The sequence below is a fragment of the Cinclus cinclus genome, chromosome 5 (genome assembly GCF_963662255.1).
Source record: "Cinclus cinclus chromosome 5, bCinCin1.1, whole genome shotgun sequence".
NCBI lineage: Eukaryota > Metazoa > Chordata > Aves > Passeriformes > Cinclidae > Cinclus > Cinclus cinclus.
Window position 1 is genome coordinate 12,785,809 of NC_085050.1, and position 19,657 is coordinate 12,805,465.

Sequence of the window (19,657 nt, forward strand, 5' to 3'; positions counted from 1 at the left end):
ACTGACAAAAACTAACCTGTGCAAGTGCCTGTGAAAGAATGTGTATGTGGAATGAGTTACTAGTTATGATAAGGATAAGAGAGCCACAGCGCATGAAAATTACCTTAACAGGTAACACTCATGAACATGTTTTGGAAGTGTCTTCAAGGAGTTTAAAACTGAGGATGCCATCACAATTGAGTCATTCCTGAAAGTTTATTAAATGTGACTGCTCAGGTTTTGGTAATGCAAGGAAAAGAAAATCCATCAATATTAGGAAATATACCTGAAAGGATCTGATTTACTACGTGTGTGTTTCACATAGCTTTATCAAACATATTGCTGACATATGATTACACAGAATTTCTTAATCTTGAAAGAGAAAGCATTTGACTCAGGGCTCAATCAAGTACTGCTGGTGTTCCTGGAATGACAACTTTAATCTCCTTCACTGTCCACTTCTTTTAATACCTTAAATATATTCTCATAGTAAATCCAGCACCGAGGACAGAGACTTAAAACAGTTTATTCCTTTAATTAGAAATATGCATCCATACCACAATAAAAACACAATTAAAAATAGAACAATAATAACAAAGTATGAATGAATGGTAATTACAATATAATTATGAAGGAACCACTAATATACAGCTAAGGGTGAATTGATGAGAATCTATCTGAAAGCAGAGTAGTAATCAACATGAGAAAAAAGCCTGATACCTTGGAGTAGATAGGAAAAATAGTTCTGGTTGATTCTCAGTGCTGGGGTGAGGTAGGATTTTGAAATTGTGTTCTTTGGAGACTGTGTTAGGGAATGAATGTGCTTCTGGTCAGTGAAAGGACAGTTAAAAATGACACGGTGTCTTCTGGATCCCAGAGCACTGGGTGGCACATATATATGCATAAGCATATTTATATAAACACAATTACTAGCTACTTTTTGGTCAAAAGCTTTCCCCTCTGTGCCACACAATCTCACGTAGGTAGGCCACTGCACAGAAGGAGATAATAAAGCTGCCTTGATAAGAAAGGTTATTTCACAAAGTTTATTCTGGAATCAGATTGCAAACATTTTGATACATCTTGCAGGTACTGATGTGACACTGTCCAGTGCAGGATGGCAGACGGGGGCACCGAGGAAGTCAGCTTTCCCTTCAGGAGAGGAAAGCATCACTGCACGCTCCAGGTGTAACAGGGTTGCTCCGCCTACGCAGGGATACGTGGTCATGGGACAGGCAACCACAGAAACACGGGAGATTCTGTGTTGGAAGGGGCCCACAAGGATCACCAGGAGCTGGACCTGCACAGGACACCCCAAAGGTCACACCTTATACCAGAGAGCAATTTCCAAACTCTTCTTGAACTCTGTCGGCTTCGCACTGTGACTGCTTCCCTAGGGATCCTGTGAGAGTGTCCAAACATTCTGTGGGTAAAGAACCTTTTTTCAAATATCAAACGTAAACCACCCCTGACAGACACAACGTCAGGCCATTCCCTCGGGCCCTGTCCTCGTCACCGCGGAAATCGGTGCCTGATCACACGTGATGACATTTCCTAGGGGAGCCTCACCCCAGACCGCACTGCAGCTCTGGTTAATATGTATCAACCATCTCTAATTAACCCGCCTTGCCCGAGCACCGCTTGACGACACCTGGCAGGGCGCTGTTATCCCGGGGCGGCCCGGGCCTGGCTCCCGCGGCCTGCCCGCCCCTCCCCGCAGCCGGAACGCGCCGCGCGGGGCCGCGTTGCGCGGGGAAGGGCGCGCGGCGGCACCGGCGGCCGCCATGGCGGTGGACATCACCCTGCTCTTCAAGGCCAGCGTGAAGACCGTGAAGACCCGCAACAAGGCTCTGGGGGTGGCGGCGGCGGGGGACGGCGCCAGGGACGAGCTGCTCAAGCGAGGCACCGCCCGCTCCAAAAGCGACTTCACCAGCAAGGCGCGGGAGGTGGTGAGTGCGGCCCCGGGGGAAGGCGAGGGGCGGCCGGGGCCGCCGGCAGCGGCTCCGCCCGGGCGGGCAGCCCGCCCCTCACTGCCGCCCCGGGGAGAGCGAGCGGGCCCCGGAGTCGCCCGCAAAGAGGCCCGGGGCAGCGCTTTCCCACGCGGGTGTGGGCTGGGAGCTCGGCTTGAGAGCCGGGGCCCGGCGCTGCCGTGGCGGCCGGGGCCGGCTCCGAGCCCGCCTGTCGCCCGCGTTCCCCGCGGCGCGGCTTCTCCCGGGGAGCTCCGAGGGCCGCGGCCCCCGCTGCCGGGGCTGCGGTTGTGTCCGTGCGGATCCGCCGGCCCTCCGAGCCGTGCCTGCGTGCGCACGGCTGTTTCCTCCTGCCGGCTGCCACGTAACGCAGCGCTACCATAGCACATGCGTTCGTCAGCGTCTGTAGCGCTGCTCTCTACATGCCGCCTTTGGCTTGGTTGCTTCCCCTGTCGCACGGTGTGGCAATTAAGTGCCAGCCTAGGCAGATTGCGTGTACAGTGGTAATCGGAACCTTTTAAAGACTTGAAAAGTTAAGGAATTACAAAGGTGAAAGCTGATCGGCATTAACAGCAGTCCTCAGTCTATAGTCGTTCTGTAAAATCAATTTTGTTGGATATTATTTTCCCCCATACGGAGTCAAAGGCAGGCTTTGAATAACTTTGATAAAACACTGGACTGTATTTTGAAAAACTGAGAGGAACTCTTGAGGAGATGGAGTTAGAATGGATATGAAAGTTTGGGACTAAATGAGGAATGCACAAGTGGTTTATAGTAGCAGAGGAAGCACAAGGAAATCTGAGGTTTTTAGGTTCCATTCTAGATATTCTTATAGCCATAGGTTTGTTTATTCCCTCCGAACAACCCTTTTGCCCCATTGCCACCGCTATTATCTTTGCCTGCATTTCGATTCTTCCTTCTCGGTTTCTGTGTCTGTATTTCAAATAGTTTATAGTCTCAGACTACGTTCATGCCAACCTCTTCCTCCCTTTTAGTCTTTGCTTCCCCTTACCTTCCTACTACCAGGCCTTCTTTGCTTTTGCCTCTTCCCAAGTTTGGTTTTCTTTTTTAAAGTTCTATTCATACTCAAGCCTATCCTCACCTCAGTCTTCTCCTTGCCCTGCTGTAGTCCTGTGCAGTGATAGCATGCTATAGCCATGTCCTTTTTTTCCTGGCCTGGGCTCTTTGGCTTCCCCCTGTTCACAGCTGCTGTTTCCTGATGATCCCAGTTTTCTCTCTGAATTTGCACCATTTCTGAGTTTCCTCAATGTAATGTCCAGACAACAGAAAGAAGGACAAAGGCATGGAGAAAAGTGTCTTGTTTAATTTGTTGAGTGTCAGGTGAAGTAAACAGGTAATGCCAATGGAGATGAGCTGAACCTTCTGAGGGGGTCAGTGGTTTTAATTAATGGTACTTATATAAACAATGACTTTGGAGAAGAAGCAAAAACTGTCATATGTTGCTGTGTGAAGATTGGCACTTCCTTCTTCATGTTCTCTCCTCAAGAAAATGTAAGCAATGAGGCTGTCCCTCAGCCTTCTTTTCTCTGAACTAGAGGTGCCCGAAGTTCTTACTGCAAGTCCTCTATCTAACATGCAAATATGGAAGTAGTGAAATAATAGGGTCTACACAGAGAATTACTCCTTTCAACATTATATTCTGTGTGGGTTTGCGTAGCGTCTTGCAGGTAGATCTGTGCTGATGCTGCTTGTGCTCCAAGCTCCAGGAGTAGCAGCCAGTTGCTTGCAGCTGCAACACAGCTGGAGTGTGGGACTGAGCAGGTCAGCTGTAGGATCAAAGATCTCTGTAGCCCATCCCACAGAGGTTTTGTATCACATAATTAATGTGTTTGAGCACTTTGCTGAACTGTATTAAGGGATACAGCTATCATACATTGAATGTTCTCTTTCTGCCCCTGAAGGACTGCGAGTTTTGCTGTACGATCTGAGGACTGTGGAGATTGTTTTGGGTTTTGATTTCTTTGTATATAGTCTCTAAGTGATGTTTAAGATGGAAGATTGAAGGTGCTTAGTGTTTGTAGAAGCTGGCAAAATTGTAACCAGTAATCCTACACAGTTAGTGCTTTTTAGTGAATGAAAACAAAACATTTTCTTTCTCTTAGACTTTACAGTCACATGGCTGTTTCAAATGCAGTATCCAAGGATATTAAAGTTTGCATGGGCTGTCTCATTGCTTGCCCGTGGGCTGCAGGGGCACAGCTGCCTTGCCGTGGTTTGCACCAGGGGCTGCAGGGGAACCTCTGCTCCAGCACCTGGAACACCTCCTGTCCCTCCTTCTGCACTGACCTTGGTGTCTGCAGGGCTGTTCCTCTCACATATTCTCATTCTTTGCTCCTGATGCATTAACTGCTGTGCAGTAACACTTTTTCACCCCTTTCTTAACTCTTATCCCAGAGACACAGCCACTGTTGCTGCTGGGCTCATCCTAGGCCAGTGGCATGTCTGTCCTGGAGCCAGCTGGCATTGGCACTAATGAGCATGGGGAAAGATTCTGGCAGCTTCTCACAGAAACTATCCCTGTAGCCCCCCACTACCAAAACCTCACCACACAAATCCAATACATTTGTTCCTTGGTATAGTGTCAGGTTTGGGATCAAGCTAAATGATTGAAGAATTTTAAAGATTAGAGCAAATGTATTTAAGTAAAAAAAAAAAAAGGGCTTGCAGTAAGTGCTCAATGACAAACATAAGTATTTCAGAGCCCCAGTTTATGTGACACTGGTTCACAGCTTTACAATGCCTTAAATATGTTGTTTTGAATGTTTTAAAAGATTGTCAGTTTTACAAAGTATTTGGCATTTGAGCTTCTGTTTTAGGACAGTATTAGGAAAACTGACTCTTTAGACCTTCCCTTTTACTTTATTATGGCAAGTGTCAGCAATTGGGTACATAATCTGTCAAATATTCTTCTTAGATACTTGAAAATATTGAAAGAACAAGAACTTCTTATAATTGCTGATTGTTCAATATGTTGGAGAAATGGAATCAAGGGTGATGCAGCCTATAAACAGAAATAAATATAAATTAATAGTAAAGCAAAATTTCATGGTGGATTTAATTGCAATCATGAATAAAATCTATTTTGCTTTGGGAAATTCTCTTCTTTAAGGTTTTGTGAAAAGCTAAAAACTGAAGAGTTGGAGTCTGAATTATTCAAAAACTATATCAGGCATATCTGAAGAAATATCCTTGAGAATGGAAAATTTGAAAGGTTAAATGCTTCTAAATATTTAAATGCAAAATTTTGGAATGATCAAATGTCCCATGTTTGAAGCTGTTGAGCACATAAGGAGGCCAGATTCATGAGGCTGCAACATCTGTTACCCATATAAGTTTTGCGTATGGGTTCTGTAGGATGATTAACTGATTCTTCAAAAAAAATAAATTGGTACAATAGGCCAATATTCACACAAAAAATATGTTCATCTGCTCTGTGCAAATGTGTAATGAGGAGGAAAAATCCCCACATAAAACTTGTCTCCAAAATTAGTTTTTGTGAAAGCCAGAACAAATAACATTGAATATAAATTTTAAGCAAACCTTTTAATTACAAGACCACTTGACTTTTGTAGTACATTGCTTTGGCTACGTGTAGGGCAGTGGTGAGTTTATAATTTTATTTTATTTTTAAATCTTGCATACTGTATGTAAAACAGCTTTTCATGTGTGCCTGTGAAAGTCCAACTTATTTCATTGTTTGGAATGCAGCCTAAGGGATAATTTAAAATAGCAGTGCTATTAGAAGAGATGGTGAGCTGGTGTTTTGTCTTCGGTGCCAGATTTGAGATATTCCTGCACATTTTTGTACAGATTGGTATTTAGAGGATTCCCCTAGGTCAGAAAAAGAGTAGGAGTGTTTGTATATGGTATTACAGTTTATTCTTGCCACTGTCACTACGTTAAGTAAAGCCTAAAGAAGGCGCGGGGAATGCCCAAACAGGAGCTGGTCCCCCAAACTGACTGTAGAGGATCACCTTGAATAGCTTGATGTAACTGTTGACATAGCACAACTGAAACAGAATGTTTTTAAACATATATACTTTCTGATCCCTTTCAGAGTGTTCAGGATTGTTTGAAGAAGTACCAAGAATAGAATTCATCTACTGAAATTGTGTAATGTACACAGTGCTAGTAGAGAAAGACAATAAAGACAAGACTTTCACTGGAAAATTTCTAGTTGTTTACAAATAAAAAGTTAGAAAAATACTAGAAAATCTAGAGATCTAGATTTCAAATAGAGGATTCCTCATGCTTAATACAATTCAAATGTGATAAGGAAAAAGTTGAATTACAGACTGGGAGATCCACAGGCTTTTCCACTGCCTACTGGTTACAGGTATATTATAACTTCAGTGTTTGGCAGGTACCAATGTGCTGATGCAGGAAGTAATACCATCCCTGTTCAAAAAGTTAAGGTTATAGAAAAATAAAAATGCCAAATATGAAATGTTTTATTATGATTATAATTATTATGATGCTGGTTCTGAGTCAAGTTCAGGTTGGTTACTCCAGAATGAATCAGGTTATATATGAACGTTTCAAAAGACTGGGAAGTATCCAAAATAATGCAATAGTCTGCTGTATTAACTTTTATGGGATGTGACATGTATTCTCCAGGTCTAAAACAGAACTGAAAGGGTCTTAATCCTTAAAACTTCCATATCCCAAGAGTGGTAGCATTGTGGGCAAGCACAGGCAGAGCACCAAAGACTGCGTGGCCGTGTAGTGAACTGTTTCTATTGCAACTGAATAGCTGACACTTACCAGTGCTGTGAGGGAAATGGCCAAAAATGGTTATAGTTCTGTGCTTTAATGGTTTTGGTTTTATACTCCAACTAAAAAATTATAACCCGATTTAATAAGGTTATTTAATACAATTTTTGTACTCTACTGATTACATAAGAATAACTCCCTTGAGAGAATATTTGAATGCAGGGGAAATATATACTGTTTGTGGTGTAGCCAAATTAGAGTCTTTATTAGCAATGAATGACTGTGCCAAATTTTGGACAGTGAGTGATATTTCAGTTCACTTAACTTTTAATGAGAGATAAGTTCTGTTAAATTGGGTCCATTGCTGAGGTCATTAGGATTAATTCTGACTTCTCCCATGAACAGTTAGGAACAGACACTCTTTTCCCCAGAGTTCACCAATGTTGCATTTTGTACTCATTTACACACACATGTGTTTCCCTCCCCCATGTTGTAGGCAGAAAGTACAATTTTAAATTATGCTTTTTCAAATAGGGAGTTACAGTGTACTGCTGTCTAATATCTCAGATTTATCTCTTCCCCTGTGCAAATTACAGTTAATGTTAGTTTTTTATTATGAGCATTTATTGGTTCTACTTCTCATTTCCTTCGTCCTTGTTAAAGAAGTTTAGTCTGAGAGATGGAAGGGAAAGATGATAATTTTAGTTAGTAGATGAGAAACATGTAAAAAGTTGGTTAACAAAATAGCAAAATAAAGATTGGAAAAAAAAACAGAAAAAACCCAAAACAAACTTGGAGAAGAATGAAAAATGCTGACCTTGTTCAGTACATTAGGACTAAATGCCAAATCACTAATATTCCCCATGTGATGCTTCTGGTTTTAGCAAAAATCACTTCAGAAACAGTGAGGAGGGTAGTGGTTGGCCTTGGGGAAAAATTATGGACTCCTGCATTTTGGGAAATGTCTGTGCAAATATATGACATTGTTTCCCCCTGCTTTGTTTGTTTGTTTTAAAGTACATTCTCAGCTCCATGGGAATTCTTTTCTGAATTTAACAGAACAGCAGGATTGAAAGTTGGCTTGGGACACAACTTTCCTTAGTTGTCTGTTAATTTTGTTTTGACTAACTGGACCTTCTGTGGTGCTGAGGAGTCCAGATGTATCTAACATTGCAGTTCCCACTTTGACGATGTTGTCTTTGTCCTCGCCTCACCTCTTTCCAAGCTGCTTGTGGGAGGTTCTTTCCTGGCTTGGAGTTGGAGGAATTGTTATATCCTGCAGCTGGTAACTGTGAACTCTTTCCTGACTCTGGTGTTCCATTAAGATGACACCTTTTGCAAGATCTTGTTTGTTGGTCCTACCACAAATAAGGATAATATTTGTGGAAGTTTGTGGAGCATGCAGAAGTGGAAGAAAGCTGAGGTTTATCATAGGTAGCCTCCTTCTTTCCTTAAACATAATTCACATTAGCATAACCTCTGAAGGAGAAAGGTGGGCTAGGGGCAAGGCAGTGGGCCTTGAGGTGTCTGAAAAGCTGGAGGGATACAATGGAAAAAAGACAGTAGAAAGTGTGCAGGCATAGCTGGAAGAAAATTGAATGATTGAGGTTGTAGAAGGAAATGATATGAGGTTGTGATATGGGTGATCTAAATAGGGAAGAGAAGAAGGGAAGTGGAAGAAGGGAGAAAAAGCTGGAACTTAATATTTTCAGGTTAGTGAATTTAACTAATACATTTATACTTTTGCTGTTTCTCCGAGTTCTTCATCAAAGAATTTGGAGCAAGAGCCGCTCATTATTTTGAGTACTTTGATGCACTGCCCTTGCTACAAGCTTTGGGCTCTGTGCTTAGGTATTTTGAAATATAATTGCTAGTTTGGGACAGAAATGAACATAAAAATAAGCAAACTCAAAAGAATATCAGTGTGTTTTGTTAAGTGATGCAACTGTGGGGTTTACTTTTCCAGCTATTAATACTGAGGTCAAAATAAAGCTGATTTCCCTGGAAGTTGGTAACTTTAAGGAGTCTGATTATTCTCCTCCTCTGCTTTTTTGAAAATAGAACAAGTTTGGTAGATAGCAGCCCAGAGAAAGTCTTAGATGTGACTCTTCCCAGCATCCTGGAGTTCTTTCTGTGTGCATGGTGTATCCTGCTTCTTCAGTTAGGTGCAGATGATTGTTCTTGGACATTGGAAAAGTAGCTGCTTTTGTTCTTGTCTGCTAAATCGAGTCTGGGCTAAGGAGTTTTCTCCTCTGTGACAATTATCAAACAATTTCTGAGTTATCACACATGTTAATTGGTTTAAACTCTGAAGTGAATTGAAATATTAATAAAAGGGGGAGATACTGTTATTTAGGATTTATACTTCACAAAAAAAGTTTAATATCAGAACATCTATTTCAAAACATAAGGGTGTTTGAACTTCTCACAAAAATTGGTTACATATCATTGCTTTCAATGAGTGGTACTCACTTGCATTTTTGCTAATTGAGACTCATTTTGATCATCAGGTTTAGTTATTGATGTAATGCTGAGCTGATAGCTTGTGATTTTTTGGTAATGAGTTGATTAACTTTTTGTGTGTTTCACTATAGATAAAAGGATACAATTTTTCAGTGAAAGTTTATGTAATTATATGCTATGTCTTTGAAACTTCAGTCCACTATACTTGAAAATATTGTTCAGACTGGCAGCTATTAAAACCTGGCACGATAGCTTCAGCAGTGAGAGCAATTAAAGGGTGAAAATTGGAGGTATGAATCATTTCCAGTAATTTGAGGAAAATGTTCTTTAGTGTTGAAAATATTACACTGTGGTATAATTGCATAGAATGTTAAATGATGGATACTTTTTTTTAAATGTGAGTTTCCTGGCTTCAGGGTGGTGTGTCAAAACTTTCTGTCTGGCAAAAAATTACGTTTTGTAGTGATCAGGTGTTTGTTGTCCCTTTTTACCCTTTCATTCTGATTCTGCCTTCTCTTTTGATGGAGGCTGGTAGACCTGTAGAAAAGTGCATGTGCTGCATTGACTGAAATTTGCATCTGTTCCATTTCTGTAGGTATTGTCCAGCATTTGTAAAGCAAACAAAACAAGAAACAGATACAATTAAATGTAATCAAGCTTTCTTTCACTCTTTGATTTTTCCACTATTGGTGGCTTGCTTGTCATTTCACACTGGATATTTCCTTGTGGATTTTTAAACAGTTTTGAATATGGATGTAATTTCACCAATTCTAAATTGGGTATTTCATTTCTGTAGAGAAATTTCTGTACATGCAATTGACTGGTGTTTCCCAGCTCTCCAATTTTTCAGCTGGGTAGGAAGAGTGAAGTGGGTTTCTAGCTCTCGTGTGTTATGTTGGTTAATGGTGGAGAATAAGAGAAGAGGTCTTGATTTTACTCCTAAATTTATTCAACCTCTAATATGAAGTATTGTTCTAATATTCTAACTAGAATAATTATAATTGTAATAAGGTCATTCAGTGAATTTTTTTTCTTATGGTAAAGAAACTTAAAGCCTCCAGTATTTAGTTGAGGTGAAAGTAAAATCTTACTATATTTAGAAGACCAGAAATAATCTTGCTGCAGGACATGTGGGCATTCCTGGAATAAAATACACACCTGAGGCATGTCAGGTAAAAGAGCAGGTGTGAAGGGAACATCAGGTTGTAGTGGAGCCCACCATGAGTGCACTGGGGACTCCTCACTGGCTCTGTGACAGCTGTGTGCCTGTGAGTGCAGAGTCATCAGCCTCCAGAAAAAGGGAGAGTTGATTAAGAGGGTAAGAAAACAGGAGTTTGTCAGTAATGGGTTTAAATAAAGGTATTTGGTGTTTTGGGGAAGAAAAAAGACTCTCGGAGTTCTGAGTTGTTATAAAAGTCTTGTGTCATCTGCTGGTTTTCAGACTGGTGGGTAAAATCTGGACATAATTACATGATGGATTTTATTTCTTTGACTGTTTCAAGGTGATTTGGATGCTTTTAAAAATAAATTTGAATTCCCAGGACTTTCAAGATTTCTCTCTCTTAAAAATATCTAGCCTTCCTTAGAGAGTTTTTGTCTGAGCTTGTGATCTCACTTTTCCCCTATCTCCAATTTAACAAGTTTTGTTTCCTATTTTTACTCTAGTTCTTTCCTGGAAAAGAATGAAAACATTGTGTGAGCTGTAAAAGAACACCCTGCTCTTAGGATGTTTTGTGTGTAACATCCATCATGTTATACATGATATCTGCCTTTTTTATGAGTAGTTCACTTGTATTAAGATAAACACTGATAGCAAGCAGGCGTGAAAGACAAACATGTAGTGGTGATGGAAAACATTTAATGATTAGTAGAGAAACGTATTTATTGAAAATAAAAACCATGTCTAAAGGCTCTAATCATGACTTCTCGAAACACTACCATGTTGTGGTATTTGCAGTGCTGTATGTCCTGTACAGTAGATATTGTTTAAAATTGCTTGGGAACTGGAGCTTGCAATTGTGAGCTTGGAATGTCCTGCAGATAATTAAGTTGTGGTCAGGCCTTACAAAAATAAAAAGTTCTCGAACTATGATTTTATAAACATGCTACAATAACATTTCTTTATATCTAACAGTTCCTTACAGAAAGCTGATACTCTCACAAGGAATTGACTAAAGGTAAAACATCAAGAAAGAAAAAATATTAAATTAAATCTTCACTTAGGATGTTGACAGTTTGCTTGTAATATTAAACAGATGTGTGTGTTCTTGGGATATTCTTCTTTCAGAACTTTGTTGCATACTAGTTTTCAAGTGACAGCTACAAATTTTTGATTAATCTTAAATTCTTCTTTCTTCAGTTGTCTTTGTTATTTTCTTTGGGTCTGTTCAGCTGGGTGGTGTGATGCCAGCTGCAGTTTCTGCCACGATATTCGAGGGAAAGCACTCCTTCGTGTAGGCTTAAATTGAGGCGTTCCTCATTCAACTACACAGAAAAATTATTACCTGTATGCAAATGTACATACATGAAATACATATATGTATTTCTTGGGCATGATATTACCTTTGCGTGTGTAAGGGTGGCATTTATTGGTTCTGGTTGTGGGTGTTGTTGGGCATAATTTGGCCTTTTTGGCTCCTAGTAAATATTGCACATAGAAGCCAATACCAAAACAATGGAACTTATGTTTTTGTAAGATGTAAGTTTAATGAAGCATAGAGGGAATGATCACTTAAAGGGAAAGTGTGGAGCACTATTCAAATGACAAAATGTTGTGTCCAGTTCTGATACCAACTTTTTTCAGAGGTGTGGTAGTGGTGGGATGTTGCTTTGTTGGGTTTTGGTTGTTTGTTTGTTTGTTTTTTTTTTTTTTTTTTTTTGATAGAAGGAGTTACAAAAATGATCTAAAGTCTGAAAAATCTACCTTATACTGAGGTATCCTTTAACCTTATTTTGTTCTGACACATGATCTCAAGAAAAAGTCTCGTTTTTCTTCGTGGATCCTATGAAGAAGCAAAATAAGATACTGTGCTGCAAATAGTGCATATTACTTGAGGTGTGATTCAGCAGATCCTTGATTTGGCAGATTCTGCAACACTTGAAACCTCATTAAGTCAAGTGCATGTATTTCAAAATGCATACAGTACTCAACAAGCAATGCAGCAGTTAATGCACAGAGATCCTTTGGAATTCCTTTTTACTTATGGGACACTGCTTCATACCAAAGCAAGGAATTGGATACTGGTTTTCCAGATCTGGGACTACCTGTGACTCTGATCAGTCTGATCTTGGACTGTGCCGATGTATGAATGTTCTCTCTTCATTTTTAATAATAAATGAACTTATGGGAAACAAACCATGATAAAATATTTCTGAAGTAAACTAGCTGTATTAGACTTCACAGGGTGCTTAATCTACCACAGAAGTTTGTTGCTGTGAAGTAACCAACCACTTTTTAATGTTTTTTTTAATTGTCAGATTTCTTCCTCACAGATTTTAGGTGATGAATGATGTCCAAAGATGGTTAAATGATATTTTTATTTTATATTATTGTTTTCAAGACTAAAGAATCATTAACTGATGTGAAGTGATTGTTGATTAAATAGTACTACATCACTGTAGTCTGTATACTGACTCAGTTTCATATACACAAATTGGATATCTTTCTTTTGTTTTAAAAGATTGTGTAAAGGCACAATGATACAACATAATGTGAGACTAGCTTGTAAGAATACACTTTATTTTTCTTTATGATGTTGCTTTCAGATCCAAACATTTTTAGCTCATTGTGGAATCCATTAAAGTACAGATGGGAAATACTTATGAGAGCTCAGATACTGTTTCTTACGTGTTTGAATATGATGTAAAGGACTATACAGCAAACACAGGAAAATGCTTATTACAGATAGTGAAAATGTAGAGGAGAAGGAAAAGGAAAAATTATCAAAGGGCTAATTAGTTGGTCTAAAATGTGACCTAGTGTAACTTCATATATTGTATTTATTTTCTGCCGTGTTACAGCATGCAGAATGTGTGCTGCTATGGCTTGGCTATTTCACTTACTTGACCATTTTTTCACAATTTATAGTCTAAAACTTACAGTAGTTTCAGGAATAGTATGTGGATTTCTACAATATACTTGAAATACTTGCAGTTTTATTTTTTAGGGGAAATAACACATGTATTTTTTGAAGGAAATTTTTTGTTGCTTACAGTGAAAGAGAAGAAGCCCTTTCCATACAGCTCTTAAGTAAAGATTGAGACTTCACTAAATTATGCACCTCATTCAAATTCTATATTTGAGTATTATTTCAGTTTTAAAGAAATGCATTAAAAACCTTCATTAGAGATGTGGGGGAAGAAGATATGCAAATATAATGGATTTTATCTTTTTGAGTAAAATTGCATGCTCGTTTCAAAGACCTCTTTTATTTCCTTATACAAGGTTGCTACTGATGCTCTTGGTTTAAAAAAGAGCTACTACTGCAGAAACCTGTAGTCTGCTGCAGGCGTTTTATGGATTGAAGTATTTTGAACAAACTGATTTGTATCAATCAGTTCTTAAAATGCAGCAGAACAAGTTTCTTGTTTTGGTGAGACTTTTTAAGATGGACAGGATCTTCTGTCTGAGCAGGCATACAAATAATTCAGTTATTAGAATGTGTGTTTCTGCTGGGCCTTTGTGGTTGTTGGTTCTGCCTTCAGGTTTTGTCCCTCTTGTGGATGACTTTGAAATAATATGAATAAAACACTAATAATGGAAATTACATGAGATAACGTGCTTTTTCATTAGCTTACCTGGAGACAGATCAGATTATATTAACATAGTTCCAATTACCCTTATTGCCAATGCTTGAATACCAAGGCTCTGGCAGAACAACTCTATAGATGTCTATATGTAGATCCCACAAAGATAATTTGTTTGACTGAGACTATAGCCAGTGAGATATTGTTGTTGATTAAATGCAAATGTATGTTCTAACAAAAAAAAAATCTTATTGGAATTTTGTAAGGAAGGGGATTGTTGTAATACAAAGAAACTGAAACTCTTGAATTGTAAGTTGTTTGGAATTAAGTTTCCTACCTTTTTTAAGGCTATGAATTATTATATTGCCTTCTGATTGCATGATGTGTTTTGTGCTTTAAATTGCTATTGCAGTAGCTCTGAGAGTCTCTAACTGAGAGCAGAGCTAGATTCCCTTTGCAGGGCATTTGAACTGTTAACTAAGCAAGACATTGAATGATGCAAGATGAAATCCTGGTTGTACTGAAACAGGCTGCAGAGTTACGGTTGATTTAATTGAAGAAAATACTGTGCGAAAAATTCTTAGCCGAGTGAAAGTTTAATGCTTGCTCATTGTTCCACATTTTTTCTTGACTGAGAGTGAGGATGAAGGCTCAAATAAGAGATTATAGAAAAAAGAAGTCTTCTCGAGTGTTCTTAAGGGTCTTTTATTAAGACGTATGTATTTTTTTTAAATTTGTTTTGCAAGAAATTAACTGATTTAGTTGAGACTATTCAAATATTGTTCCTTTGGGTCCTAAGAGAGAGCATTCCCCAAATGGGAAGGCATTATGAGTAAGGACCTTTCTAATTTGTGTCACTTATTTGTATTTCCAAAGATATGCTGTATCCCAAACCAAAATAATTCTGAAAATATTTATGCATAACAGTTGTTGAGTAAAACTAACAATTTTCTAAAAAAAATGTAGTTTTGAAACTCTCTCTGAGTTGTAGCAATTAACCTACATGCACATTTATAATTCTAGAAAATGGACAGCTTATTACATTCAAAGACTGGATCTGATAGACTCAAATTGCTTAAAACATCAGTTATTGAAGATGTCCCCCTGGGACTTTGAGAAACTATTTAACAGATGAAAGTACATTTTGAAAAGTCTGACCTTACAGGCAATCATAAAATGAATCAAAACAGTTCTTTCCTCCCCTGAAATGTACAGAGCCCATCTGTATCTAATCCAGTAATTATAGACTGAGTTCAATTACCTTTTCAAACTTGGAGCAGACTGGAGACTAGGCAGTGAACAAACATAGGGTTTTGTCTAGACCTCAATTGACCACAGTCTAAAACTTGAATTTATATCTAATTTTATTTTTAGTGTAGTTTGATAGTTTTTAAAGGATTTATTTTGCTACCTAGTTCCTAGATCATGAAGGTTTTTATTGTTGACTCAGTATTTATCGGTGACATTTTCTATTCCAGTGAAGTTAATAAAATGGCACCAAGTCCTAAGACTTTACTGTATAAATAATTTAATTTTTTAAAAAAGTGGATTAAGCAGCTCTTTTGAATCTTTAACACTGCCACAATGAAATTATGAAAGAATCTGAACAAAATTATGTAGTTGTCTGTGCTCATATCCATATATTTAATATTCAGATTAAAGCACCTGCCTTTGATGTTTTTGGCTCTTTTAGAAAAATGGACCCAGACTACCTGACTGCAATATTACCAGTAGTTGATACAGATGAGAAACTGTGCTGAAAATAGATCTTTAACTATTTTTAAAATTTATTTCAATTAAAGCAAATAAACGATCCGTTCAGCCAGGGACAGTGTTAGAGAATACATACAAAGCTACAAGTCATAGCAGTTAGTGTAAGTTAGCACTTTGACCACCAAGTTGAAGTCCAGGCATCTTTTGATATTATCCCACAAGCAGGGCAAGCTACATATATCATATCAATCTCCATCTTGCTGAGGGGGCTCTGGTGCTGCGTCCCCTGTGTGACATAATGTTTCCAACATGGTGGTTTGGTTCCTTATAGGACAGCTCCGAGCAGCCTTCTCTTGGCAGGTGTTCTTCCCAACAAAGCTGTGTAGTTTGCAGAACCCAGTGCAGTGCACAGGACTGGGGTTGTTACAGGAGAACGTTTCCTATCTCCTGGGTAGCAGTGACTAAGAACAGAATAAATGCTTTCTTTTTAACTTTTAACTGTGCAGTATGGTTTTGATAAAATGGTGTTTCCTGGCAAGTGAAGCCTATGATAATTAGTGCATTCAGTTTAACCTACTTATTCTTAATAATAATCAGTATTTTGTAACAGTTGCTGTAATTAGTTAAGAATGTGGTTCACAATGACTTCTAAGTCAACATGTATTTGATGAATAAGGCACACTTTTTCAGTAAGTAATAAATTTGACATGACAAGCAGGAGTCTTTAGATGTTTAATTGGCTTTCCTTGTAACACTTGAGGGAAAAAATGATCTAATGAATGTTGCATTGACCATAAAGCTGAAGCCCAAGAGATTGCATGGAATGTATTTTGTCTACATATTTTGTAAGAATTGGAAAAGCTCTCTAATATTTCTCTTTTGGCATGTTTTTTTGGGTGGGAGGTGTTTGATTGGCTTGTTTTTTTGGTTTGATTTTTTTAGTGTGTAGTAGTTTTCGGGATGAATAATACTGAAGAGGTGAATGAATGTCCTGAGGTAATATGGAAATGTATAAAGTTATATCCATAATCATAATTTTTGAGCAAAATTTGTAATAGCATATCATCAGGAAATGTAGTATATAACATTAGTCTGGTTTGTTGTTTTGTTTTTTTCCCCTTCTCAAAAAGGAAGGACTGTCATGCACTCGGAAGTCAGGAAATCCAATTTAAAATTTCATTTCTTCATCAAAATCCTATTTACAAGGGCATTGGGAAGTTCTTTATTTCTCCCTGCCTTAACTCCACATCAGGAACCAAGAAGACCTTTCAGCTGTTGCTGGTAGCATCATCATCTGTTGCTCAATTGGATTTGTATTAGTGGATTTATCATAGAAGATATGACCATAATCAGCTTCCAATAAGTCCCCTAGCACTTTTTTTTCCCTCTTCCTTACCATTGCGACCATAAGAAATAAAATTCACCCAGAAATTCTATTAAAGTTTATGCTGCCATAGAATGTACCACCAGACTGCAATGGAAAGTAGGGGTGGTTGATCTAAGTTTCTGAATTTTTACTAATTCTGTGTTACAGCTTCATAGGAAAAATCTGCTATGACCAGGATGTGGAGTCTATGTCCCGTGCTCCATTTCATTTCACACGGCTTCAGTATTGCACAGAACTGCAGAAATGAAAGCATTTAAGACCAACAGCTGAAATGAGTTTGTTCTGAGAGTAGACTAAGGCAATGCCTGTAGTCTGCAGGTTGCCTGAAGTTAGAAGTCTAGATTTAGCACTGTGTTTATTCGAATCTGGATCATTTTAATTCTAAGGGGTAGTGACACTACTGACCCCAAATTCTAAGGCTACTAGCAGTAACTTAAGAATTATGCTGGCTGCAATAGACAGAAGTTGTGTTACAGGAAAAAAAAAAAACTGTTTTGTAGTCTCAAGATTTTTCATGACCACATGAAGTGTTTTTCCCAAGTAAAGGTTGGTTAGTTCAGTTGCATCTCTTTGCTCTTTAGAAAAAAGGACTTTGTTTTGTGACTGTTGCAGGAAACTACTGTTGATTTTCATTTGCATTCTGACATTGCCTGATAGATTTTGTGTTGTGTGCATTGCATACACTATATTTGTAGTGTAAGATAAAAACAGTATTAAAAAAACAACTGTGTTTTTAGTTTAATGGAAAGAGGAATTTTAGAAGTGGAAGTATTTGTCCTTTGTGCTTCAGTGGATATTTGTGTGTCAGCTGTCTTCAAACCAGATCACTTGGGTCAGCTCCTGTAATTGTTCGTGTCCCCTGCCTCGGAGCAGGCGCTCCAAGCCCGGCGGAGAGCACGCATCTTTTAGCTGCTTCTGTTCCAGGAAACGAATTGAATTTCCCTTGTAAGATCATTTTTAAATCTAAAGGGAATATGAACTTTATTTTAATCCTTGGTATTAACTTTGGAAAAAAAAATTGAGGTTCTTCGGGAGTCACCCTATTTTCTCCTGTTTCACTTATTTAAAAAATGGAACTTTTCTTTCTTCATTTGTTTCTTCCAACTCATACGTTTCTGGCGTATGCTTTTCTTTCTGGTTCTGTGCATTGTATTTTTCATAGGTTTGTGTTGAAATCTGTCACAATTGTAGTCTCACTGATTTCTTATTGTTGGTATTCTTAATTTGCACTCCATTTGATTCCTTTTTTACTGTATTTCCTAATTTTTGTCTGAGTTTCTATACATTATAGAATTAGTAGACACTTGTTTATTTAACTAGTAAGAAACTGTTAACTGCAAGAAGGATAATTTGGTTGCCCACAAATACCCAGTCAATTGTTTTACTTCCTGCAGTAGAAGGGTGGTTTTTTTGTCTGGTTGCTATCTGATTTGTTGTATATGGCAGAGGAATTCAAAGTGCCATCTCTGTGAAGCTTAATCTTTATAAATAAGTTTTATTTTGTCATTTTTTTTCCCTGTCTTGTCCAGCTATTGCCTTTTGGACTTCTTCCTTTTCTTGACTCCATTTGTGACATTAATTAGTATTAATGATGGCAATTAAGCAATAAAAAGATGCTTGCAGTCATTAAAGTTACGCTTTTAAAAAAACTTTCTAAAGTACAAATTCCTCAAATAATTTTAAATAAAAGAAAAATCATGTTGAGTTATGTAAGCTACCCAAGAAGTCACAGTACACCTAATTTGATACAGTGCAATGAGATAGAATTAAACAATGTTATGTGAGTAAAACTTTCTATTTAGACACTGGGGTTTATTTTCCTTCTCTTTATTCTTCTATCCTTAGTCCTTTTTGTCTCTTCCATGCTTACTGATGCTGTAGTGAACCAGACACTTGAGTTGTTTATGCAGGAACCACATTAGAATTGCTCTGTAGGGCACTGAAGAACATTCAGGACAAAAAAGATTAAATATATCTTCAAACTAGTTTAGATATCCTAACTTTAAGGAGGCACCACTGCTATGCACTGTGTTCAACAATATGTTTTTCCATTGGTATGCCATTAGAGCTGCAGGCATTTGAAATTGTTGTGTGTTTCTGTGGGGAAAATTGTAATTTTGGAATGCTCTGGTTCTAGTGCTGATGTGCCAAGGAGTAGAACATGTTATTAAAACACGAGGTCAGGTTAACCCTCTCCTTGCTGGCATATATATAGCATAAAGTGTTTTGTTTAGGCTATTTTGAACACTTTCGAGGAGAATGTTTTACATCCTAGGAGATTTAATAATTAGCTTTTGAGTTTGTTTCTTTCCCTTTTAAGTGTAGGGTTTGGGTTTTTTTGGTTTTGTTTTGGTTTATTACTCTGAATAAGGGTCCTGTTCTTCCAATGCATGCTAAGCTCATGTGTCTCTGATATGCATTCTCTCGTTTGCACTGTAGTTGTATTTGCTGCTTTAGGTTGGGTGTACCTTACTTTTAATGTTTTTTCACTCTTTTCCTCAGACCATGTCCTTCTGCTTCTGTTTCTGTTACCCTTACTATCCGCAATTCTTCCTTTCCTTCACTTTCAAATGTTTCCCTATTTTTCCACCCTTGTGCCACAGTGAGCTTCACCAGCTCTTGTTCCATTTATTCATATTTAGATATCTGCTTGACATTTAACACTTAA

General features: G+C 38.3%; 1 protein-coding gene across 1 annotated transcript in view; it reads left to right on the top strand.

The window, feature by feature from the left end:
* Positions 1–1,763: 1,763 nt before the first annotated feature.
* STX18 (syntaxin 18) overlaps positions 1,764–19,657 on the top strand; it is a 57,420-nt gene continuing 39,526 nt past the window's right edge. The window contains exon 1 of the mRNA XM_062493376.1: positions 1,764–1,928. Within this exon, the coding sequence (XP_062349360.1) occupies positions 1,764–1,928 (165 nt within the window). The remainder of the gene's footprint in view (positions 1,929–19,657) is intronic.